This window comes from Hemiscyllium ocellatum, chromosome 2 (genome assembly GCF_020745735.1).
Source record: "Hemiscyllium ocellatum isolate sHemOce1 chromosome 2, sHemOce1.pat.X.cur, whole genome shotgun sequence".
Lineage (NCBI taxonomy): Eukaryota > Metazoa > Chordata > Chondrichthyes > Orectolobiformes > Hemiscylliidae > Hemiscyllium > Hemiscyllium ocellatum.
Window position 1 is genome coordinate 117,695,457 of NC_083402.1, and position 26,122 is coordinate 117,721,578.

Sequence of the window (26,122 nt, forward strand, 5' to 3'; positions counted from 1 at the left end):
GGATGGTAACCTATAGTGTAGTGGAGTGCCACAGGGATCGGTGTTGGGGGCCACAATTATTTTTTTCTGCTGGGGTAGGAAACTCCAAAGATCCACAATTCTTTGAGTGAAGTAATTTCTCCTCATTACAGTCCAAACTGGTCAACCTCCTAAACCAGACATTAGATTCCCTGACTAATGGAAACATCTACCCCATCATGCCCCTTCAAAATCTTATGTTGCAATGTGATCACCACTTATTTTTCATAAACTCATGAGAATATAAGGACAAATTACTCCGTCTGTCATCATAGGAAACACATCCTCATCCCAGGGACAAGTGAATGTTTGCTGTACCAAAACAACGAGAATTTTCTTTCCTTACACAATGAGTGGTTGCAATCTGGAATACACTGTATAAAAGAACAGTAGAATCGGATTTAATTGTAACTCCCAGTACCTCTTATTACCCAACAGGTAAAACAATATTACAAGGCTGCAAAGAAGAATAGGGGAGTGAAATTAATTGAATAGTTCTTTCCGGGGGCAGCAGAGGGAAAGTGGGCTGAAGGACCTCTTTCCATGCTGTGGCATTCTATGAAATTTAGTCAGTCCTGAAATATTGGTTGGTCCATTATGACCTCTCTTATTGGTAAGTCCTCCTTGATGAAGGGTGTTGTTGATGCAATACTTTTGGAGTTGGAGTTTCCCTGCTGTCTGGGGACAGCTGGGAGATGGCTCACTTTCCAGAAATTAAAAGTAGACAAGGAAAACAACTTGCTTGATTTTTTTGGCAGAATCTTCAACTTATCAAAACATCCCAAGAGACTTAGAGGAGCATTGTCATGACCAAATTTGACAGCAAGCTCTGTAAGAATTTATCAGGGCAGATGACTTGGTCAAAGAATAGGTTTTAAAGAGATGTTTGAGGAAAAGGACAAGATTGAGAAGTTTTAGGACAGGAGAAAGTGAGGTCTGCAGATGCTGGAGTATCAGAGCTGAAAATGCGTTGCTGGAAAAGCGCCATAGGTCAGGCAGCATCCAAGGAACAGGAAATTCGACGTTTCGGCAGGAGTTTTAGGACAGCCCAGACAACTGTAGTGGGCTAGTTGGAATTGGGGACATGGAGGAAGCCACAGCCAGAGAAGGACAGGGATCTCTGAGGTTGGAGAGCTGGTGGATCGTACACAGACAAAGAGATCTTGGAGGGAACAAATTCATCTAACTCATGCTCACATAACACTGAGATTTAGAAAATATTGCAATAGCATAATGTGAACTTGCAAAACTTGTGACGCTTGTGCTGAAATGGTCGGCTCGTTTGAGTTCAAGTTAAGAAGAAAAGGTTGACTTAGAACTGAAATCCACAAACTTAGTTACTTTATCCAGGATCAGTGAGATATTTTTAATTTAATGCAGTGTGGCAGAAATACCGTGCAAGAACGTTTTTTTAAAAAAACTACATCAGACAAACCAGCAGGAAACTTGCCACCAGGATACATGAACACTGACTAGCCACCAAAAGAGACGACCCACTATCACTAGTTTCATACATACAGACAAAGAAGGACACCACTTTGACTGGGACAACATGCACATCCTAGGACAGGCGAAACAAAGACACACACAAGAATTCCTAGAGGCCTGGCATTCTAACCGGAACTCCATCAATAAACGCATTGACTTAGACCCCCCCCCCCATCTACCTTCCCTTGAAAAGATGGACCGAAAATGACATCACCCACCTTAAGAAACCAAGACCTATAAATAGAGAGGCGGGACATAACACCAACGCTTCACCGGAGGCTCTCACTGATGATGTCACCTAGTCATGGTGATGAAACATCTCAAAACAAACCTTCTAGTCAGTGAGCTAACTTACATCCAGAAATAAGAGTCTCTTAAAATGGCTGTTGGACATAATACCTGTGTCTTGCAAGAGGAACAGAAATGACACGAGAGTGAACAATCATCTTTTGTTCTGCTTTCCTTCCTTTAGTTAGTCTTAGAAATGGAGAATAAAATTTCTTAAATTGTGTTGAAAGTGCACCAGAAGCAGTGTTTGGGACAACATCCCAAATGTCAGTCTGACTGTTCAACAATGGAAGTTTTACAGAATTAGCTGTTGCAGGAATTATTCAACCTGAGACCAATTGAAAGAGAGAAATTGTGTTTTTGTTTTGTGAGTGCGTTTCAGCTTTTATTGTGTTTTATTTTGTCATTGATTTCCTGAAGAATTGTGGAATTGTTATTATGGCACAGAGGAAGGCCATTGGGCCCATCCTGTCCATGTTGGGCCATTGCCTGCTCCACCACTATAGTAAACTGTCAATCTTAAATCTGTCAGGCAGGTAGATTCTGATTGGTAAGTGTGTTGCCATGGGAATGCAGCAAAATTTGGATCTCTCCATGACCCTTATTTTTGAAAAAGGTGCAAATGTACAAATTCCTTTTGCCTCCATAAAACATGGTGCTGAGTATTTATGTCTGATGCATTTGTATATGTTCGAAGCTGCAATCTGTGGGTCTGGCTAGCGATGTCAAACTGGTTTTCCACTGTAACTCTGAGCAATAGTCTGAATTATCTAACAAATAATTCCTGATTCCAGAATCATATCTAACAGTGAATGTACTGTTTGGAGCAAGCACAAGCTGGTTGAGCATAATTTGGGGATGCCGGTGTTGGACTGGGGTGTATAAAGTTAAAAATCACACAACACCAGGTTATAGTTCAACAGGTTTAATTAGAAGAACATTAACTTTTGGAGCAACGCTCCTTCATCAGGTGGTAGTGGAGGGCTCGATCATAACACACAGAATTTATAGCAAAGATTTACAGTGTGATGTAACTGAAATTATACATTGAAAAGTTGATTGTTTGTTGAGCCTTTCATCTGTTAGAATATAGTGATAGTTTCACTTCTTTCATGTGTAAATCACAAAACTAATCACAAATCACCTAGACGATATGTTGAAGGTGTTGGCCCCATGTGTTCTCTGTCTATACCATGATGTTTAGATTGATTCTAATCTAAAAAGTGAGATAACGGAGTTCTACATGAATGCATGCAGTTTTTGAGCAAAGTATAATGTAACCCTGCAAGTACAAATTCACCCCACAAAATATATGTGTGCATGTGGGTCTTTGTGTGTGTGTGTGTGTGTGTGTGTGTCTGTCTGTCTGTCTGTCTGTCTGTCTGTCTGTCTGTCTGTCTGGATTGGGGGCTGTGAGTGTGAGAAAGTGTATGTGTGTGTATAGTGAGTACAGAGTGTCTTAAGTCTGTGAGGGGGTGCATGTAGGAGTGTGTGTATCTCTAACGGTGTGTGTGGGTGTCTCTGTGCATGTCTGTGTGTATAGGGGTGTGTGTGTGTGTGTGTGTGTGTGTGTGTGTGTAGTGGGTGTCTTAAGTCTCTGAGGGGGTGCATGTGTGAGTGTGGGAGTGTGTGTGTGTCTATAAGGGTGTGTGTGGGTGCTTGTGTGCGCGTCTGTACCTGTGTCCGTGTGTATATGAGAGAGTGTGTGTGTGTGTGGTGCAATGGCAATCACCTGTAATATGACATGAACCCAAGGTCCAGGTTGAGGCCCTCCCTATGGGTACTGAACTTCGCTATCAGCCTCTGCTCGGCCACTTTTCTCTGCTGCCTGTCCCGAAGTCCACCTTGGAGGATGGTCACCCGAAGGTCCGAGGCTGAATGTCCTGGACCACTGAAGTGTTCCCCAACTGGGAGGGAACACTCCTGTCTGTTGATTGTTGTGCAGTGCCCATTCATCTGTTGTTGTAGCCTTTGCTCGGTTTCCCCAATGTACCATGCCTCCGGGCATCCTTACCTGCAACGTATAAGGTAGACAACGTTGGCTGAGTCACATGATATCTGCCACGTACAAGGTGGGAGGTGTCCCCACGAGTAATGGTTGTATCTATGTCCACACTCTGACACGTCTTGCAGCGCCTACCATGATAGGGTTGTATGGAGCTCTGAAAGCTAGTGTGCTTCCAATTAAACCTACTGGACTATAACCTGGTGTTGTGTGGTTGAGCATAAACAGCTGGCTCCGACCTGTGAACGGTCAGTGAGATAGTCAACAACTCAAAGACAACTAACTGTATATCCAATCTAATGATAGCCTAACCACCATCCTCTCCCAAGCTATTTAAAATTATGTATTTATATTTTCCAAGTTTGTTTTGTGTATCCCAGTTCTGAAGAGCACAGGACAAGAAGTTTCAATTTCTAAATTACCTAGATTTGGTGTTTACATTTCTGGAGTGGTTTATGAAGCCACAACCTTCTGCTATTATTAACAAAACAGCAGTATCAGCAAATGTAAAAAACATAGTTAACTCTTTTGATTTGACTAATGTTAATACAATCAGAACTGGGTCTACCTTTGCTTGTCATTTATATAAATGATTTGGATGAGCATATAGGAGGCATGGTTAGTAAGTTTGCAGATGACACCAAAATTGGTGGTATAGTAGACAGTGAAGAAGATTACCTAAGGTTACAAAGAGATCTTGATTAATTGGGTCAATGGGCGGAGTAGTGGCAAATGGTGTTTAATTTGGATGAACGTGGTGTATTGCATTTTGCAAATGCAAACAAGAACAGGTCATATACAGTTAATGGTAGGGCCCATGCAGTGCTGTAGTGTAGAGAGACCTCGGGGTTCCATTACATAATTCTTTTGAAACTTGGGTCACATAGAGTGGTTGAGAAGGCATTTTTGATGCCTGCCTTCATTGCTCAGACCTTTGAGTATGAGACATATGTTGAGGTTGTACAGGACATTGGTAAGGCTTCCTCTGGAGTTCTGGTTGCCTTGTTATAGGAAGGCAATTATTAAACTAGAGAGGCTTCAGAACAGATTCACCAGGATCTTGCTGCGAATGGAGGGTTTGAGATACAAAAATAGATTGGAAAGGCTGAGACTTTTTCTACTGGTGCATAGGAAGTTGAGAGGTGACTTTATAGAGATTTATAAAATCATAAGGGGCATGGATAAAGTGAATGACAAGGTCTTTTCCCCCAAGCATGGGAGAGTTCAAAGCTAGGGGCATATTTTTAAGGTGAGAGGAGAAGATTTGAAAAGGACATGAGGAACCTTTTTACAGTGATTCAGCCTTCCTTTATTGGTCAGAGTATTGAGTACAGGAGTTGGGAGGTCATGTTGCAGCTGTACAGGACATTGGTGAGGCCACTGTTGGAATATTGCATGCAATTCTAGTCTCCTTCCTATCAGAGAGATGTTGTGAAACTTGAAAGGGTTCAGAAAAGATTTACAAGCATGTTGCCAGGGTTGGAGGATTTGAGCTACAGGGAGAAGCTGAATAGGCTGGGGCAGTTTTCCTTGGAGACTGAGGGTTGACCTTATAGAGGTTTACAAAATTATGAGGGACCTGGATAGGATAAATAGGCAAAGTCTTTTCCCTGGCATTGGGAGTCCAGGTTTAGGGTGAGAGGGAAAAGATATAAAAGAGACCTAAGGGGCAACATTTTCACGCAGAGGGTGGTACGTGTATGGAATGAGCTGCCAGAGCAAGTGGTGGAGGCTGGTACTATTGCAACATTGAAAAGGCATCTGGATGGGTGTATGACTAGGAAGGGTTTGAAGGGATATGGGCCGGGTTCTGGTTGGTGGGACTCGATTGGGTTGGGATATCTAGTCGGCATGATCGAGTTGGACCGAAGGGTCTGTTTCCGTGCTGTACGTTTCTGTGACTGTATGTGGAAATAAACTGCCAGAGAAAGTGGTGGATGTGGGTACAGTAACAATGTTTAAAAGGCGTTTGGATAGGTTCTTGAATAGGAAAGATTTGGAGAGATAAGGGCCAAGCGCAGGCAGGTGAAACTAGTTTAGTTGGGAAACATGGTCGGCATGAACTGATTGGACCAAGGGTCTGGTTCAATGTTGTCTGATTCTGTGACTGTAGAGCAAACTGAGTCCTGCTGTTATGTGTGAGAGCCACAGGGTAGAATACCACAGTGCCCTGCTCATGAGTTTGTAGGTGGAGTGGGGCGAGCGATTGTTAAGATGCAACACATCACCTGCCCTCTACCTTCCCAGCCATCCCTGACTTTCTGTTCTACCCAGGGGAGATGGAGAGGCCCACAATATGAGCAGACCAGTGTAGGCTGGTATTGAGCAATAGTGGGGCCTGGAGGGACCTCTGTGCCAATTAAGGGCTCCTCCCCACCTCCAAGCCCTCTTTAACCTAACCAACCCCCAACCGGTCAAACCCACAGTGAAGTTATTGGGAATGCGGGAGCACTGAGTTTACACGTTGCTGCACCTGATGCGAAATATCATTCTCAGTATTGACAGCATCTCAACCAGAATTTCTTACCATTCATCATCTCCCACACTTCTCAAATAATTTCACTTTTGCTTTTCTACTCACAATAGGTAACAGTCTTGCATTTAATGTATCCCAGGTTGTCTTGAGTGATTCCTAAATTATATTCTTATACCCTCCTTTACCATTCGTGCTTTTTGATGTCAGTGACGTGCTGATGTTGCCTGGTGTTATCGTTGAGCTCTTCTCATTGCAGGGAAAATTGAGAAGTCTGGTCCAATGTCACCCTCAACTGAGAGCCCAATACCACCTCCGCAGCCGGAATGCACACCTACAGAACAGGAGCCTTCTGGACCAGGTCGTTCTCGGGGCCTGATGGAGACGTTGCTAGAAGACTTTGAGACGCAGAAGGTTAAACGGAGGGAGAGGCGGGACGAACCTAATGTGAGCAACTGAGTATTGTATCAGTAGTGCTGGAAGTTAAAGGCTTTGTAAGGTCCATTCAGTCAGCAAAGTGGGGAGATTTACCATGAGCTTCAGTGTCTTTGGAAGAGTTAGCTCATCCAGTTTCTTGGTTCTAGATTAGATTAAATTATCTACAGTGTGGAAACAGGCCATTTGGCCCACGAAGTCCACACAGACCCTCCAAAGAGTAACCCATCCAGACCCATTTCCCTGCATTTACGCCTGACTAATGTGCCTAACACTATGGGCAGTTTAGCGTGGCCAATTCACCTGATCTTCTTTGGTTTACGGGAAAAAAACGGACTACCCGGAGGAAACTCTCAGACCCAGAGAGAACGTGCAAACTCCACACACACACAGTCACCCGAGGCTGGAATCAAACCTGGGTCCTGGTGCTGTGAGGCAGCAGTGCTAACCACTGAGCCACCGTACTGTGCTCAGCATTCACTCGAAACAAGAAGAGTTCTGTGTTTGGGAGAAGCTGGTGTACTGGACATGGCACTGATTCAGAATCCAGGGCAATTTAAATTTAAGTTCCATATTGAAAATTGGAAGTTAGTCTAAATAATGGTGGCCATCTTGTGGAGGTGCCAGTGTTGGATTGGGGTGGACAAAGTTAAAAATCACACAACATCAGGTTACAGTCCAACAGGTTTATTTGGAAGCACAAGCTTTTGGAGTGCTGCTCCTTCATCAGGCAGCTAGTGGAGCAGGATCATAGGACATAGAATTTATAGTAAAGGATCAAAGTGTTGTACAACTGATGTGATGTATTGAACAAACCTAAATTGCTGTCAAGTCTTAATCACTTAGAATGGGTTGCAGGTTTTGATTCAATAATAAGAAAATACAAGAACTTCTTTCAAGTCGCATTCCCAAGATCGCTTAAGGTTTTATTTTTAAAAAGTGACATCGCAGCTCAGACAATGCATTAAAGGTGTGAGGTTAGAGTCTGTCTGTATTCCAAACTTGAGTCAGACTGGTTCTATTTCCAAAGTAGGAATTTATAAAATGTTACATGAACTGATTTGCCTACAGACTTTTTTTGAACAAAATAGAAGAATCTGCAAATATAAATCTGCAAATGCAAATTCACCCCATAGACGTGTGTGTGTGTATGTGTGTTTGATGGTGTGTGTTCACTAGTGTGACAGAGTATATGCCTGTAAGAGGGTTCTGGGATGGGATCACATCGGCTGTATGACACTTTGATCTTTTACTATAAACTCTATGTCTTATGATCCTACCTCACTAGCTACCTGATGAAGGAGCAGCACTTCAAAAGCTAGTGCTTCCAAGTACACCTATTGGATCATAACCTGGTGTTGTGTGATTTTTAACTTCTTCAATAATGATGAGCATGAAACATTCATTGATTATTGGCTAAAAAAAAATTCTGATTCATTAATGCCTGTTAGGGAAGAAAATCTACCATCCTTTTCTTGTCTGGCTGACATGTGCCTCTTAACTGTCTTGTCAAGGACCCAGCAAGTCTCCCAATTCAAGAGTAATAAAATCCCACATCACGTTAAAGAAAAGGAACTTAATAGAAGCCTTTAAATGATCAGATTTGGTTGAGATGGATATGGAGATAATGGTTTAACCTTTGGAGATAGCTGAAAACCAGAGGCTATTGCAGGGATATGAAAGGGGAATGGAGCTAACTGGAACAGCTCTTTCACAGAGCCAAAAGGAGCAAATGGTCATCGTTTGTACTACCTGACTAGTATTTGATGTCTTTACAAAAAGAGTTTTATCAGTTTACTCTCCGACCATGACCCTTCTACCTCATCAATGTCTTAATTTTCTTTTCATCAGCTCAAAAACAATTGAGATCAGGAGAGAAAAGAAAAGCAACTCTGATAATAAATCTCAAACAGAATTAAAGAAAAGGTCAATAATGACATTGAGGGTGTTAGGAGGAAAATTATTTAAGATCAAAATAATCGTATTTCCGTTCGTAACCTATTTAGCACATTTTGAGGGTTTCTGGAGGCTGTCAAGTCTCACAGTTTCACATTTGTGGTCTCGGGTGTTTTCTGAACCATGTGCCTTTTTAATCTTTTAAATTTGCTTGCAACTATTTGTTTTTTGAGTATAAAGACCCATGAGTTGATTAGTAAAGTATAAAATACACTTCCCATTTATCTGAAACAAAAATATAGCAGCAATCATGTTACGCTTATCGCTGACCTGAAGGCCGGCTTGGTAAAGCAGGATAAGCAGCTCTGGTAGGACATAGCCTTTGAATGTTTGTTTGTCACATGTCACCCACAATTGTCCCATCCAGTCTTTTTTGCCTACTTTCCAATCTTGTAAAAATGAATACATGAAAAATGGAAAAACTTACATTTTTTGCAATGCCTTTCATGACCCCAGGAGATCAACAAACCACATTAAAGCCAGTGAAATATTTCGTGAAGTGCAAGCACTGTTGCACTGGAGGAAACGTGACAGACATTATGCCCACAGCCGGATCCCACAACAGCAACACCCGAATACACAATGGTATCAGGTGTCCAATGGGGGGATGTAGATTGGAAACTGCCCCTGTTGAGCAATAGGGTGTAATGTCTACAGAAGAGAGAATGGAGAGGTATAAAACAAAGAACTAGACTATAGAAAACTTGACAGGGGAGGCAGTGACACAGAAATAATGTCACTGGAATGGTGGTTCAGAATCCCACACTAATGTTCTGGGCACATGTGTTTGACTCCCAATGGTAAAATGATGGCAAATCTATTCCTTCAGGCAAAACAGCTCTGATAGGACATTCATAAAGTCGCTAAAGTGTGGAACTAGGCCATTGGGCCAATCAAGTCCACACTAACCCTCTGAAGAGTATCCCACCCATTCCTGCACTTCCCATGGTTCATCCACCTTTCCTGCACAATACGGGCAGGATTTAGGATGGCCAATCCACCTAACCTACACATCTTTGGACTGTGGGAAGAAACCAGAGCACCCAGAGAAAACCCCACACAGACAGTTGCCTGAGGCTGGAATCGAAGGCTGGGTCCCTGGTGTTGTGAAGCAGCAGTGCTAACCACTGAGCCACTTTGCCTCTCTTTCCAGATGATGAAATTTGAATTCACTAAAAATCTGGAATTAAAATCTGTCCTAACGGGGTGATTGTGAGCCGCTAATCAATTATCTTTCTTTTTAAAAAAAACCCACCTGGTTCACTATTGTCCTTTAAAGAAGGCAGTGTATCGTCCTTAACTGGTCTGGCTTAGATGTGACTCCAGGGCCATAGCAACCTGGTTGATTCTCTAAAACCGCTGCCCTCTAAAACAGCTGAGCAAGCCACTCAATTCAGGGGCATTTCAGAATGGGTATCAAACTGAGGGAATATTGCCAGAGACACCCACCGAGGAAAGAATAAAGAAGACAGAAATATTGTATGTGTATCTCGTTATGTTAGAATGTGCATATTCTGCGCCCTTTAATGGAAAGGAGGAAGCTGCAAGACATTATGCTGTTGTAATGTTGCACTGTTTTGCATGGTACAGATGGAGTAATCAGCTTCACCAGATGGGGAATCCCAGGAAAGTGAGTTTGAAAGAATGGTTCAAGTATCCATTAATTGATCCACAATGGTTCCTCATTGGTTACAAATCTCTGCAACTGTTTTGTTCTCTCTTCTCTCTCCCACATTGCTTCCTTTTTAACCAGCCTAATCAATCTCCACCATTTGTGATAACACAGCCACATGTCTGACTGTGCTTCTAGCTCCTCCCATCACTAGCAGCTGAGCAGTGCCAGGCAATATCTAATGAGCTGACATTCCACATGCTTCTTGCCCTCTGTATCCCAGTAACAGCGGGTTCATCCTTCCTCAGCCTCTGAGACTTGGGAATAACACTCGGAACAACTTGTTCAGGCACCGAACAGTTACTGATCTGTTGTTGAGTGGGTTTTTCTGGGCAAAATCCTGTGACCTTTCACCCATACTCCTAACTATTTTAGCAACAGTGAATTGCAAGATTGAGAAGGGTCATGTGCACTCATCACTATGAAACAAACTTGGGGTGCAAAATCTTGCAGTGCTAAATTGTGGCTACATCCAAATGGGTTTTGTTTGGTATCCTGGCAACATTTGTAGCCTGCAGCTAATTCCTCTTCCTCCTCATTACCAGCACTAAATGGTCTGAGTGCTAATACGTTGAATTATTGTGTTACAGAGAGTATCTGCTGTTTCCTCTACATGGTAAAGTAATGTATTCTGGATGTTTCCAATGGAATTGCTTCACACTTACAGACTACACAACCTCTTATTATAACTTATTGTATGTAGTAACCTGCTTAAAGGCAGGTCCTCTGTTTACTTTATAATGCCTCTTGCATTTGCACTTTCCACTTCAGTTGCTTATTTCAATGAGCAAGGTAGGAGGAGGTGGTAGTAGTAGTAGTAGCGGAGGAGGAGGGTTGTTTCTGGGACTGGAGGCTTGTGACCAGCAGTGTGCCGCAAGAGTCAGTCCTGGGTCCACTGCTTTGTCATTTATATAAATGGTTTGTATGAGATTATAGGAGGTACAGTTAGTAAGGCCGCAGATGACACCAAAATTGGTGGTGTTGTGGCCAGTGAAGAAGATTATCTCAGAATACAATGGGACCTTGATCAGATGGGTTAATGAGCTGAGGAGTGGCAGGTAGAGTTTAATTTGGATAAATGTGAGATGCTGCATTTTGGAAAGGCAAATCAGGATAGGATTAATGGCAAGGTCCTGGGGAGTGTTATTAAACAAAGAGACCTTGGAGTGCAGGTTCATAGTTCCTTGAAAGTGGAGTCACAGGTTGACAAGGTAGTGAAGAAGGCATTTAGTATACATACTTTTATTGATCAGTGCATTGAGTATTGGAGTTGGGATGTCATATTGCAACTGTACAGGACATTGGTTAGGCCACTTTTGGCATACTGCATTGAGTTCTGGTCTCCCTGCTATAAGGGGAAAGATGTTGTTAAACTTGAAAGAGTACAGAAAAGATTTACAAGGATGTTGCCAGGTTGGAGGATTTGAGCTATAGGGAGACGCTGAATAGGCTGGGGTTGTTTTCCCTGGAGCTGAGGTGTGAACATATAGAGGTTTGTAAAATCATGAGGGGTATGAATAAGGTGAATAAGCCATGGTCTTTTTTTCCATCCAGGGTAGGGGAGGCCAAAACTAGAGGGCATAGGTTTAAGGTGAGAGGGGAAAGATACAAAAAGGATCTAAGGGGCAACCATTTCATGCAGGGGTGGAGCATGAATGGAATGAGCTGCCAGAGCAAGTGATGGAGGCTAGTACAATTACAACATTTAAAAGGCATCTGGAAGGGTACATGAATATGAAGGGTTAGGAGGGACATGGTCAAACGCTGGCAAATGGGACTAGATTTGGTTGGGACATCTGGTCGGCATGGACAAGTTGGATCAAAGGTCTGTTTCCATGCTGTACATCTCTATGACTCTAATATAAAGAGAGAGAATGCATGAGGTGGGTTCCCCTCCCCTTCCTCATGCGTGCTCGAAGGAAACAAATCCACTTGCTTAAGGATCCTTCTTCATCTGTAAACACTCAATGTCCCTCACGGTTCTAGCTGTTCCTTCCTCACTACCAAAACTGCTTTTGATCTATTATTGCCCACAGCTCATGATTTTAAGCATTGGCTCCTTACCTGGGGCTGGGGTGACTTGCAAAAGGGCAGGAATGGCCAGTCCCTGAGGTCTCAAGTGAACCTGCTGCTCTCAGGTTGCACAGTCCAGCATGTATTCCCCGGCTACTGAAGGTTAAGAGTTCATCTAACTGAGATGTTTAAGATCATTACATTGAGGCCTTTTTAGGGAAACATCACTTCATACAAAGAGAAGTGGAAATCTGGAACGGTCTTCCTCAAAAACTGAGTGAAACCAAAAAACAATTCTTCAAAAATTGAGGTTTAATATGATTGTTTTTAAGCACGTTAGTGGCAAATGAAGTTAAGATACAGATCAATTGTATTTTAATTGAATGGAGGGACAAACCCGAGGATTGAATGGCCATCTCCTGTTCCTGGGATGTCATCATGTGAAGAGAAGATTCAATCATAACTTTCAAGAAATGAATTGGATAAGTAGTTGAAGGAATACTGCGGAGCTACAGGGAAAGAGCAGGAGAATGAGACTAGCCACATTAGCTGTAGAGAGTCCATAGAATCCCTACAGTATAGAAACAGGCCATCGGCTCAACAAGTCCACACCAACCATCCAAAGAGCATCTGCCTAGACCCAGCTCAGAACTCTGCATCTCCCATGGCTAGCACACCTAACCTACACATCTCTGAGCACTATGGTCAATTTAGCATGGCCAATCCACCTAACCTGCACGTTTCTGGACTGTGGGAGGAAACCAGAGAACTCGACGGAAACCCACGCAGGCACCGGGCAAATGTGCAAACTGCACACAGACAGTTGCCCAAGGCTGGAATCAAACCTGGGTCCCTGGCACTGTGCGAACCACTGAGCCACCATGACACCCAACATGAACTTGACTCCTTCTGAATTGCTCTAGGAGAAAGTGAGGACTGCAGATGCTGGAGATCAGAGCTGAAAATGTGTTGCTGGAAAAGCGCAGCAGGTCAGGCAGCATCCAAGGAGCAGGAAAATCGACGTTTCGGGCATGAGCCTGAAGATTCCTGAAGAAGGGCTCATGCCGGAAACGTCGATTCCCCTGCTCCTTGGTTGCTGCCTGACCTGCTGCGCTTTTCCAGCAACACCGTTTCAGCTCCTTCTGAATTGCAACTATTCTGTGGTTTAGAGAACTATGATGGTGGAGACTTGCTCACATGGACACAGGCCAGTCTCCATGTTAGAGGAATGGTATGTGATGCAGGTAAAATGAGAAAAGCAGCACGATTAAAAAATGAGGATCAGGGTATTATACATTTCCCCATTCTGACCTTTGGAAGTGCCTTTGAACAAGCTGAGGACATTAAAATATTAAATAAATGTAAATATTTTCTTGTTTTCTTCATCCAATCTGCTTCCAACTATTCTTTGTTTACCATGTGGAGATCAGCACACATACTCTCTCATTAAAATTACTGTCTGGACCTGGCAAAAAAGTGCTTGGCCATCAAATGGCCTAAAATAATTTGAAATGAAGTAGTTATGCCCATGTTTCTTGTAGCCACGTGCTGCTGTGGATTTGTACCTACAAGTGCTTCATCTCATAAACAACTCTCATTTTCCAGTAGTACAATGTACATAGTTTACCTAGGCTGGACTTGAGCATGGTATCCAGCATCAGTTGTGTTCGACTTACTGTTTGGCCTTACACCTAATTCTTAAGAAAGCAAACCTCTGTTTGATAATGCATTCAGAATCAGAATCACAAAATTGACATGACACAGAAAGAGGCCATTTGGCCCATTCTGTCTGTACTAGCTCCCTAAGCATTTTGACTTGGTGTCATTGTCCTCCTTTTTCCCCACAATCCTGTTCATTTTTCTATTTAAATAATCATCTGATACTCTCTTGAATGTCCTTATTTGAACCTGCCTCTGCTATATTTTGAGGCAGTGGTTGCCTCTGAATAGGGCAAGCTTGAAATTGTGTGTGTGTGTGTGTGTGTGTGTCTGTGTGTCTGTACGAGTGAAAGGCAAAAATTCTTAACTGCTTATCCATCCTAATACCAACATCATTGAAGATGTTTGATGCCGTACAAGGCAATGGAGCCCACTTGTTTACCGTGTCATCCACCATCTTAAATAATTACTCCCTCTGCCACTAATGCATAGTGGCAGCAGTGTGTACCAGCTACAAGTTGCAATGCAGCAACTCAGTAAAGCTCCTCTGACTGCCCCTTCCAAACTGTGACCTCTACCACCAAGAAGGATGAGGATCATAGATACATGGCAACACCTGCATGGCACACTCGTTCCTGAGTAAAATCCTGAAGGTGGCTTACCACCATTTCTCAAGATTAAATAGGGATGGACAATAATTGCTGATCTTGCCTGCAATGTTCACATCCCAGGAACTAAAAGAAAAGTCACATCTGGCCAATCAATTTGCTAGATTATTGCAATTGATATTCATTAACATGCATTCTTGGGCCATTATTGATTTTTTTTAACATTTAATTCATTCTGCAAAAGTATTCTGCCAGATTAATAACTACATTTGGAGACAAGCAGTGTCATGTTTGGAATTCAATAATTAATGTGTTTTATTACAATTAGTTTTATTTAAATACATTGTGGCTTAAAAGAATAAAATAGTCAGATTGAGACTCACAAGCTGCAGGCACCTTCTGCTGCTATGAGGCTGTTTCCGAGAGGAAGTCAGAAACCGTTTCAATACCTCAAATGGATACCACAATGCAACAACTGAATCAATCCAGCCTTGGTTAGCCAATGATATATTTAGTTTCTGCCTGTTTATTTATTTTTGCAAATACATCTCAAAGTGACTCTCTGAATTGAGTGACTAACAGCAAAGACTTGTAATTATGAACAGCTTCCCAGTTTCTCATTTAGAACATTGGACTCCCATGATGGAAATATAGCCAAAACAAAAAGGCCGACAAAGGGTTTGCTATGCATGAGAGCCCTCACAGTACCACTAGTGCCATCGAGTACGATCAGGCTGAGAGCCTGAAACAGCCATTACAAAGTGGAGCATCCTTTGTAATTGTTAAATCCACACCTTAATTCCCTAAATGTCAGTAAATGTCAATCAATATTCCCAAGTGAAGCATTTTTAAAATGATTAAGATTCACAATGAGAAATAAAATGGTTTAAAAACTCTTAATTCAAGAAAAACAAGACTTGATGTTTAAATTGATGCATGAAATGAGATTGTTAAACTTATGCTTCCACACACACCCTCCAAATCTCTGTCATGTCATTTGTAACCAATACTGTTCACCTTATTCAGTCGAAAGGCTGGTTGGATGGCAAAGGAATGATGTAAATTAAAACAGGAAAAGCACATTTTTAGACTGTACAGCACCTGAATGATTTAAACTGTTATGATGTGGGATCACTCCTGAATCACTAACCCTCTTTCAGGGGTTAATGAGCCTGTGGTACGCTCCTAGTACGTTTTTTGTAAGGTCTTGGATTCCTAGCTACCTGTTTTACTGTGACCCGATGAAAATAAAAATCATCCTGAGATTATTATTGAGGCCATAGATCTAGGCACGTATTCCATTTTTAAAACAAAATATCACTAACAAGCTTTCAAGTAATCTGTTAGCATGACACAGGAGTTCACTTTGGAGAATGAATTTGTAATTCAAAACTTCTACTGGCTTTTCTTTTCCTTCCTCCTTCATGCCCACTCACTTGCTTTGTAATTTTCCAGGTGCTTGAAGCTACCAGGGTGACCCGTCGAAAGAGTGCTATGGCTCTGCGCTGGGAGGCTGGTATATACGCCAACCATGAAGAGCAGCAGTAGTCCTTTACATCATCACACAAGGGAAAAGGATCAAGAATAACTTGTATTCGTTTTATTGTTATTGTTGCTGAAGGACCGATACAGTGCAGCACATTTATTCATTTCCAAAGCCACATGCTCTGCTGAAAGATATAGTGGTTACATTTCCAAAGAGAATGAAATGAACTTGGAGCCACTGAGGTTTCAGATTCAACCCAGATACTGCAAAAGGAAGGATTCCCTGACAGTGACTGCAAAATGTGAAGAGCCAATTGCTTGTATATGTATAAATACAGTTAGTATCCCTGAATCTTTTTCTGCACAGGCTGTGTTTGATTCACAGTTAAACAGGCTTCCAGTGCTGTTAGCCTCATGTATATAGTCATAGTCAATCATTTTGGTGTATGCTTTTATTTGTTCTTGGGTTGCAAGGCTTCTGGCAAGGGCAGCATTTATTGCCCATTCCCGTTGTCCTTGAGGAAGGGTAGTGAACTGCCTTCTTGAACCACTGCAGTCCAAGTGATGTAAGTACGCCCTAAGTGCTCATTTGTCATGTAATGGTTTGCTATGTGATTTCAGAGGGTGATTAAGACTTTATCACATTGCTGTGGACCTGGAGTCTTTTAGAGGTGACACCAAGTAACAATGGCAGAGTTTCTCCCCTGAAGGATATTAGTGAACCAGGAGAGCTTTTCTGACAATCTGGTTGTTTCATGATCAATGTTAATGAGACTGTCAAATCTTTTTAAATGATTTAATTGAATTTAAATTTGCAGCTACTGTGCTATGGTTGAAACTCTTGGCTCTATATCATTTGTCCACACATCCAGGTGATTAGACCTAGTACTATTACCACTGTGCTATCATATCCCATATTTATATTTTATGTTCCCTTTTAATTAAAGCTATTATCTTTCTTACCTGTCTGGTGGAAATGTGGCTTAATGCAGTCTGCAAGTTTAGCAAGGAGTTTTGTCGAAAGCAATAAATTTCACAAAGGTGCTCAGCAGGATGCTGTGGAGAATCAGGCTGAATGAATTTATTATTTTCTCAGCCTAAGCTTGGAATTTTATCATTGACACATCATCTAAACTTTGGCAGCAGCAGAGACACAGCCGTCATTTTGTATGCTAACTGCACAAGTAATAGACCAAGAACTTTGCTCTTTTGTTTTAATTTATTGAAGTGGAGCTAGTGACGTGACATAGGAGTAAAGCAACATTGGACATTTGGGTTCATCACTCCAGTGGAAGAAAAGGATTTGTAGAGAGTGTTTCCTTGATGGTAGATGTGGATTTATCACAAGAAAGAAATCCTATTTCTTTTGGCAACCTGCATCTAAAATACCTGAATCATGTCATAATATTGACACTGACCCTCTATTTTTCTAAGGATACTATTGGTTAAAGCATCAAGGTTGTGAGGCCCAGCTTCTCAGTTTGTTTACCAGCATTCCATGGAAGAGGCGCACTGAGAAACAGCAGTAAACAGGAGTGTAGGATCAAACTGACCTGCACAATGGACACACATGGACATGGTTAGTCACAAAATCCCTGGGGCTTCTGCAGAAACTGTGTTACGTATAAAAATACAGCTTTACAGGGCAATAGGAAGCACAGAGCAAAAGCATAAGGTTTTAATAAAAGCTAAGAGGACAGAATGGCCTATCATGGTAATTGTATGATCCTGTTTTCATCGGGTAATCATTTGAGACTTGCAGAAAATATTTAATGTTTATTCTTGTGCTTTTGCATCTTCTAAACATGACCAGGGGCTGTCAATTTTACTCGAATGCAGTGTTTTTTTTTGTTTTTAATAAATTTACAAGACTATTAAACTCCCTTTAGGAGCAATTTGTACTACAAACAGTGTTAGAATGACATTGTGCCAGTGCTGTGACTTCATGCTATTGTGGTTCCCAGTCTTTTCAGTACCTCATGTGCACGTGTTACAAGTGTAGATAGGACAAAGGCCGCAGGACAATAAAGGTGTATACTTTATTACAAACCCCAGCAACATCTAAAGTTGCTGAATCCCCTCATTGCAGCAGAGTAATGAGATCGCATCAATTGTATCTTGCAATACTTTATTCTGATTTTGATTTTATTCCTTTATTTGTGTGTGACATGCAATTTGTTCTATGAGAAATGATTCAAAACTGATCCAACAAGCCAGCAAACTTGACAGAAAATGCATAGTTACCAGAATGAGTGAGGAGTTGATCTTTCAAACAAAGGGAGGTACTAACCTGTATTTTATATTCATATATAAATATATATCAATAGATGTGAAATATTGCACATTGAGATTCTACTCATGAGCCTGTGAGTTTACACAAGTAGCTACTTTTTCAGTGATGTTTTTCTCTTTATCATAACATTTTAGGTTGTTTTTATCACAGACCTGTATATATAGGTTTATTTGCTATTCCAAAGGCTGTTGTCCAACACCAGTAATACTAACAGATTGACCTGATGATTAACTTATTGTTCCACTCTAAGCAACCCAAAGTTCTTGGTACCATATGCTCAGGAAGCCATTACGAAATCCCTGTTTTCCAATGTTCTTGCAGTTTGCAATGAATGGAGATGTATCCGGGAGATGGGTTTCTTTTTGCTGAATTGTACTTAGCTTCTTGTTAGAGTTGTCAGTTCTAGTCAGCCATATTCCTGGAAGCTTTATCGCAGCACCACCTGCCAATTGCCCCACTATGGCATTCCTGCCATTGGTCAACAGGCAGGCCCACAGCCACAGCATCTTTCCTTGCCACAGCCAATTGGGAAGCAAAAAGACTCTTCATGACCTGAATGGATGATTCTTGACTGTCAGCCAAATGGCCTTCCTTTCACTCTATCTTCAATATTCTTGTAATGAGCCAAATGTACAAAAAAATTATTTTATTGGCCATCCAGTTTTTCTCCTGAGTACTGTTCACAGCCATGTCATAGAGATTAATTTTCAATTCCTGGAGTATACAGAATAATCCAGAGGCCTGGCAACACCTGTCATTGCCTTGTGCTCTCCACATGTGTTTATTTCTTCATTCAGGAAGCCCTACAATCTAAAGAATAGAAAAAGACATTTTAAAAGGTTGAAATTAAATTGTATAAGGTGCTCTACCTTGTCTGAGAGTTGAGATAGGGAAAATTCACCAGTCCGTTTGTAATCATCGGGTAATTTAACATTTATTTTAATGGTAGTTCATTCCCATGTTTTGCCCCGAATACTCAGAAACATATGGACACCATTACACGGGAAAGGGTTGATGGAGTCAGTTAATGGTTTTCCTCTGTGAGCATTTCCATCTCACCATCTTCTTTACAGAAGCCTTTTTGCTTCACTAAAACATATTGGATTTTCAGATGACCTTTATTTCCATTCTTTCATGAGATGTAGGTATCACTAACCAGGCCAGCATTTAATGCCAATCTCTAATTGCCCTTGAGAAAGTAGTAGTGAGCTGCTTTCTTGAACCACTAATCTATATGCAGTAGGTAGTCCCACAATGCTGTTAATGAGGGGATTCCAGGATTTTAACCCAGGAACTGTGCTATAATTCCTAGTAAGGATGGTATTGCCACGCAGTCACTGTTTTTGTCCTTCATCTCCTTGAAGAAAGCAGACAGCTAAAATATTATTATATGGAATCCTAAGCAGGATGCATAAGCAGTGTCTCTTCACACAATAATTTTTGCCATAGCAGAAGCACTTAGAATTGTGTCTTTTGATTGATTTTTATTATACCTCTATGAAAAGTTTTCTCCATTCAAACTAAGTGCACATCATGAAAGATATTGAGCTTGGTTCTGCAAATCACTCAATTGCTATCTTTGGGGAGATGATCAAACAGGGGTGTCTTTACAGTAAAGAACACTGTAATCCTGGAATTAGTTACAAGAGTAATAACCCATCACTTCAGATAGTGCAACATATGATAGAATCTGTGGGAATGCTGACCTGTTCCAACTTAATTAAGATGACAGAAAGGGAAGGGAATCTCAAATGATTCCGTTAGGATTTCTTGGCTCTTAAAGGCTAAAATGTGCACAGAAAGGTCACTACTTCTCAATAGTAAACGCTGTTTTTCCCTAAACATTACTAGTGCATATTCTTATCATTATTAGTTGAAAAATAACCTGCATGATGTCTGTAAGGCTGTAAAGCACAGATGCTGTAGTTTTCTTCACCAAGTTGATAATGTTTGCCTCCCTGTCAGTGTGCGAACATGGAACATTCCGGTGAGGTTTCCAGTTGTCATGACCTGATTATTTTGTACTGTGTCTGCACTACATAACTTGTGCCACTTTAAGATATAGAGCAGAAGAAAGAGGAAATAATGTGGGTCATTTTCAACTTATTTTGACATTCTGTTGATTTCAGCAGAGAGATATTTCCATTTCAAGTCATTTTTAAGTCTGTAGCATGGAAGGCCACTAAACCCAGTTACTTGCTCCAAACAATTTTCCTCCCTACCCTCACCATCTACCTTAGTGTTTTAGTCCTCCCACCTTCATCTACTTACCTATTTTCCCATCAATACATCTGTGCTCTTTGCATCAACATTTTAAAGTTTATTTCTATTTCCAAATTTGTGAATTGAGTTTAAATTTGACTAGCTGCTACAGTGCAGTTTGAACATATGTCCCCAGAGTATTAACCTCCAGATTGCTAGTCTTGAGACATGACTACTACACCACTGTAATCCCACAGAGCTAACTTGTATTAGCAAGTTGCATACTCTGGGTAACAACATTCTGCCAATTATTTGAATGTCCAGCCTCCAGTTTTGCAATGGAAACATTTTGTCATCTTTAAATCTCCATGCAATGTGCACACTCGGGGATTCTGCATATTACTATGATGTGGAGATGCCAGCGTTAGATTTGATTACAGTGTAGAAACAGGCCCTTCGGCCCAACAAGTCCTCACTGACCCGCCGAAGCGCAACCCACCCAGACCTATTCCAGACCTAACACTACGGACAATTTTGCATGGCCAATTCACCTAACCTGCACATTTTTGGAGTGTGGGAGGAAACCAGAGCACCCTTAGGAAACTCACGCAGACACAGGGAGAATGTGCAAACTCCTTACAGAGAGTCACCTGAGGCGGGAATTGAACCCGGGTCTCGGGCGCTGTGAGGCTGCAGTGCTAGCCACCGTGCCGCCCAGTTGGACTGGGGTGGACAAGGTCAAAAATCAAACAGCACCGGGTTATAGTCCAATAGGTTTATTTGAAATTGCAATCTTTCAGAGTTCAGCTCCTTCTTCAGGTGTGGTATAAAGTCTGGTACCATGCTGGAGGGAGAAGGTGAGGTCTAACAGCTTGCAATTTCTAATAAATCTGATGGCATATTACCGTGGATGCAGGATAGTGGGCACTTTTAATTTGAAAGTCTTGCTTTCTTCCAAAATCTTGCCCATCTTTGAAGAAGATCAGGCTTTCAGCTTGCACAGTGCTGACGTTCTTGGTTCAGGTTTAAGGAAATTGATCAACAAGGAACAGATCAATCCTGGTTCTACATGAGTTCCTCCAGGTCCACCAGTGCTAGCTGATGCTAAGTTGGAATTGATGACTTGCCTTGTTTCTGAACCATGTTTCTGCTTTACAGATTTACTTCATATTTACAGCACAGAAACTTGGCTTGTGTGCCCCATATCAGCCTAACCTCATCTAAACCCAGCAGCATATTCTTTTCTGACTGAATATTCCTCTATCCTCTAATTCTCTGAAAGCCAGCGGATATTGCACAGTTGGTGCAAACACTATTACCCTGAATAAAAATTGTGTTGCTGTTGTGTGAAATAGGGTCCAGACCATGTGATATGGGTAAACTATGCACGTTAAAATGAGGACAAAGCCAGTGCAGAATGTGTGATATAAAATAGGTAATATATGATAATGTGGATACAAGTTAATGTAGTTGATGTAATAGTGCAAGAGGTGATATGAATTGGACACATTAAAAAAAGTAAGATGCATAGAGTAGGACATGTAATAACATAACATTACAGTATATAGATCCACACATTATTGAAAATGCCATAAGGTTTGGGTCCATGTGAAGCAAACAGTGTGTCATGAAAAGTAAATGCATTACAAGTTTGTGGTTTATTCGGTAACATCAATTATGTTGCAGGGTGCATCAAAGTGTCATAAAATGGAAAGTTTACCTGATAGTGTAGGATATATGTGACAGTGTAGGGCACATGTGATAGTATAGAGTATAGTTGATGAAGCAGGGTGTGTTATCAGATGTGGTACTGACCATTGAAACAGAATCAGTCTTCAGTCAGTCAGCCAGTCAGGTAAAGGATGCTGGTTAGTCATAGTTGCCCAAAGGTTCAGAACAGAGTCATTAATATAACTGGTGCAACAGAATAGTGTGGGTGGTTCTGATTTTTTTCGTTGTTGGTAACGCCAAAGTATTGAACCTTTATTTTCTTGATCTGATGTTCTGAACTTTTATTATGTAGTTATCCAAACAATGCCTAAACTTTATGGAATTATAAATATATTTTAAAGTGAATATTGGCTCAGTATTTTTGTAAGAAGAGCTCCAATGGAGTATGTATATCACTATGCAGGACTAAGTTGCAATAAAACCTGGCTTTGCTTAATCTTTCTCTTGTAATTATTATTTATTGTGTGGAAAAAAAATTCAATTTTTTGGTAGCTTTTCTCAGACTGTGCAATGGATGTGGGTGTCTGAATTTAAGTGATTGTTCTAATTATTGTTATACGTTCTTGGGATATGGGAGTCACTGGCTAGGCCGGCATTTGTTGTCCATTCCTATTTGTGGACAGGGCAGTTAAGAAACATACACATTTGCTGTGGATCGGGAGTGATGCAGAGACAAGGTAAGGATGGCAAATTTCCTTCCCTTAAGGGCATTAGTGAGCTAGATGGGTTTTAACAACAATTATTAGTGATTAAATGATCACTTTTAGTCTGGCCTCGGGATGTGAGAAAACTTTTTTAAACTGAGTGTTAATGACCTGGAACAGTCTACAAATGAGGGTTATGGGAAAGAATACAATCAATGATTTCTAAGGAAATTGAATGAACACTTGTGGGAAGTTAATTTTAAATAGATTTGCAGTGCTACAGATGAGTGATGGACTGGATTGTTCCACAATGGGCCTGTGTGGACATGATGGGCCGAATACCCTCCTCTGTACTATGATGACTGTAATAATGTTGGTGACAACCCTGTATGTTGAAGAGACAGCAAAGGCCCTGAATCGCCATTTGTTTCGGAAGGCCCATTGCTTTGTGCCAATTCGGTACCTTACTGGGCAGCAGTGGGCATTCTCCAGGATCACGGAGCTCAGGGCAGTCAGTCAGTCAGAGGCCAGCACCTCTTTGTTGCTCATCAGTGCCACTCATGAAAGACAGGACTCCTAGGCCACAGGTGAGTGATGATGGGGAGGCCACAGAATGGGAGCCATTTGGATGAGGCAAGGGCAGAGGGTGGATCTCAGCAGCCCACCACACTCTCCTCTTCCCTCCTAGCCTCTTTGATTGGCCCATCAACACACGAAGTGTCTTTGAATGAGGGACTTCCAGGAGACCCGTTGATCAGCCACTTGGTTAATATCAGCAGCAGAGCTGAAAATCTGAAACAGTTGCTGAAGTTGTTGTAGAAACTCAGCAGGTCTGGCAGCATCTGTAAAGAATAAGCAGAGTTAATGTTTTCAGGCCAGTGACCCTTCTTCAGGACTGTTAACAGCTAGGAATTTATGCTGATGGTGGGGTTGGGGGTTGGGTGTGTGGTGGTGGGTGGGAAGGAGTGAGCAGATAGGTGGATACAGATCACAGAGAAGAGAAGAAGCAGACAGGCAGACAAGGGATGGTTAATAGAAAGCCAAGGATGGAGAAAAGCTAATAATGTGGACAAATGAGTAGGGGAAAATGGGTTGGTTGTGTTGAAAGTGGCCATTTCATGACAGAGCCTGGGTGTGGGTGTCGGTAAAGGACATGGAAGGAGCCATTCAGGCTCTAAAATGATTGAACTTGAGTTGTCATCAGCATAAATATCACCTTTTTCCTAGCTATTAAGAGCAGTGAAGAAGAGTCACAAAACTCAAAATGTTAACTCTGCTTTCTCTCCACAGATGCTGCCAGATATGTTGGTCTATACTGTGTTCATGCTACATATAGCATCCTCTCACACACTTTTTAACTAGCCCTATTAACATATCCTATGCCTTCTTTCTTTCGCTTGTATTCATCTAGTCTCTTAAATGCATCTAATGCCAGTTGCTTCGGGCCTCTCATGGGTGTCAAGTTCCATGTTCGAGTCATAGAAATGTACAGCATGGAAACCGACCCTTCGGTCCAACATGTCCATGCCGACCAGATATCCCAACACAACCTAGTCCCACTTGCCAGGACCCAGCCCATATCCCTCCAAACTCTTCCTAGTCATATACCCATCCAAATGCCTCTTAAATGTTGCAATTGTACCAGCCTCCACCACATCCTCTGTCAGGTCATTCCACACACGCACCACCCTCTGCATGAAAAAGTTGCCCCTTATGTCTCTTTTATATCTTTCCCCTCTCACCCTAAACCTATGGCATCCAGTTCTGGACTCCCCGACCCCAGGGAAAAGACTTTGTCTATTTATCCTATCCATGCCCCTCATAATTTTGTAAACCTATAAGGTCACCACTCAGCCTCTGACGCTCCAGGGAAAACAGCCCCAGCCTATTCAGCCTCTCCCTGTAGCTCAAATCCTCAAACCCTGGCAACATCCTTGTAAATCTTTTCTGAACCCTTTCAAGTTTCACAACATCTTTCCGATAGGAAGGAGACCAGAATTGCACACAATATTCCAACAGTGGCCTAACCAATGTCCTGTACAGCCACAACATGACCTCCCAACTCCTGTACTCAATACTCTGACCAATAAAGGAAAGCATACCAAACACCTTCTTCACTATCCTATCTACCTGCGACTCCACTTTCAAGGAGCTATGAACCTGCACTCCAAGGTCTCCTTGTTCAGCAACACTCCCTAGGACCTTACTATTAAGTGTATAAGTCCTGCTAAGATTTGCTTTCTCAAAATGCAGCACCTCGCATTTATCTGAATTAAACTCCATCTGCCACTTCTCAGCCCATTGGCCCATCTGGTCCAGATCCTGTTGTAATCTGAGGTAACCCTCTTCGCTGTCCACTACACCTGCAATTTTGGTGTCATCTGCAAACTTACTAACTGCACCTCTTATGCTCTCATCCAAATCATTTATGTAAATGACAAAAAGTAGAGGACCCAGCACCGATTCTTGTGGCACTCCACTGGTCACAGGTCTCCAGTCTGAAAAACAACCCTCCACTACCACCCTCTGTCTTCTACCTTTGAGCTAGTTCTGTATCCAAATGGCTCGTTCCCCCTGTATTTCATGAGATCTAACCTTGCTAATCGCCTTACTGAAGTCCATATAGATCACACCTACTGCTCTGCCCTCATCAATCTTCTTTGTTAGTTCTTCAAAAAACTCAAATCAAGTTTGTGAGACATGATTTCCCATGCACAAAGCCAAGTTGACTATCCCTAATCAGTCCTTGCCTTTCCAAATACATGTAGATCCTGTCCCTCAGGATTCCCTCCAACAACTTGCCCACCACCGAGGTCAGGCTCACCGGTCGATAGTTCCCTGGCTTGTCCTTACCACTCTTCTTACAGTGGCACCACGTTTGCCAACCTCCAGTCTTCCGGCACCTCACCTGTGACTATCGATGATACAATATCTCAGCAAGAGGCCCAGCAATCACTTCTCTAGCTTCCCACAGAGTTCTGGGGTACACCTGATCAGGTCCGTGGGATTTATCCAACTTTAACTGTTTCAAGACATCCAGCACTTCCTTCTCTGTAATCTGGACATTTTGCAAGATGTCATCATCTGTTTCCCTACACGCTATATCTTCCATATCCTTTTCCACAGTAAATACTGATGCAAAATATTCATTT

At 41.9% G+C, this 26,122-nt stretch overlaps 1 protein-coding gene across 6 annotated transcripts in view; it reads left to right on the forward strand.

The window, feature by feature from the left end:
- Positions 1–22,762, forward strand: part of LOC132824616 (A-kinase anchor protein 2) — a 162,410-nt gene extending 139,648 nt beyond the window's left edge. For all 6 annotated transcript variants that reach the window (XM_060839251.1, XM_060839216.1, XM_060839232.1 and 3 more), the window contains exons 3-4: positions 6,532–6,719; positions 16,071–22,762. In XM_060839251.1, coding sequence (XP_060695234.1) covers positions 6,532–6,719; positions 16,071–16,163 — 281 coding nt within the window. In that variant the 3' untranslated portion in view covers positions 16,164–22,762. The remainder of the gene's footprint in view (positions 1–6,531; positions 6,720–16,070) is intronic.
- Positions 22,763–26,122: the final 3,360 nt, after the last annotated feature.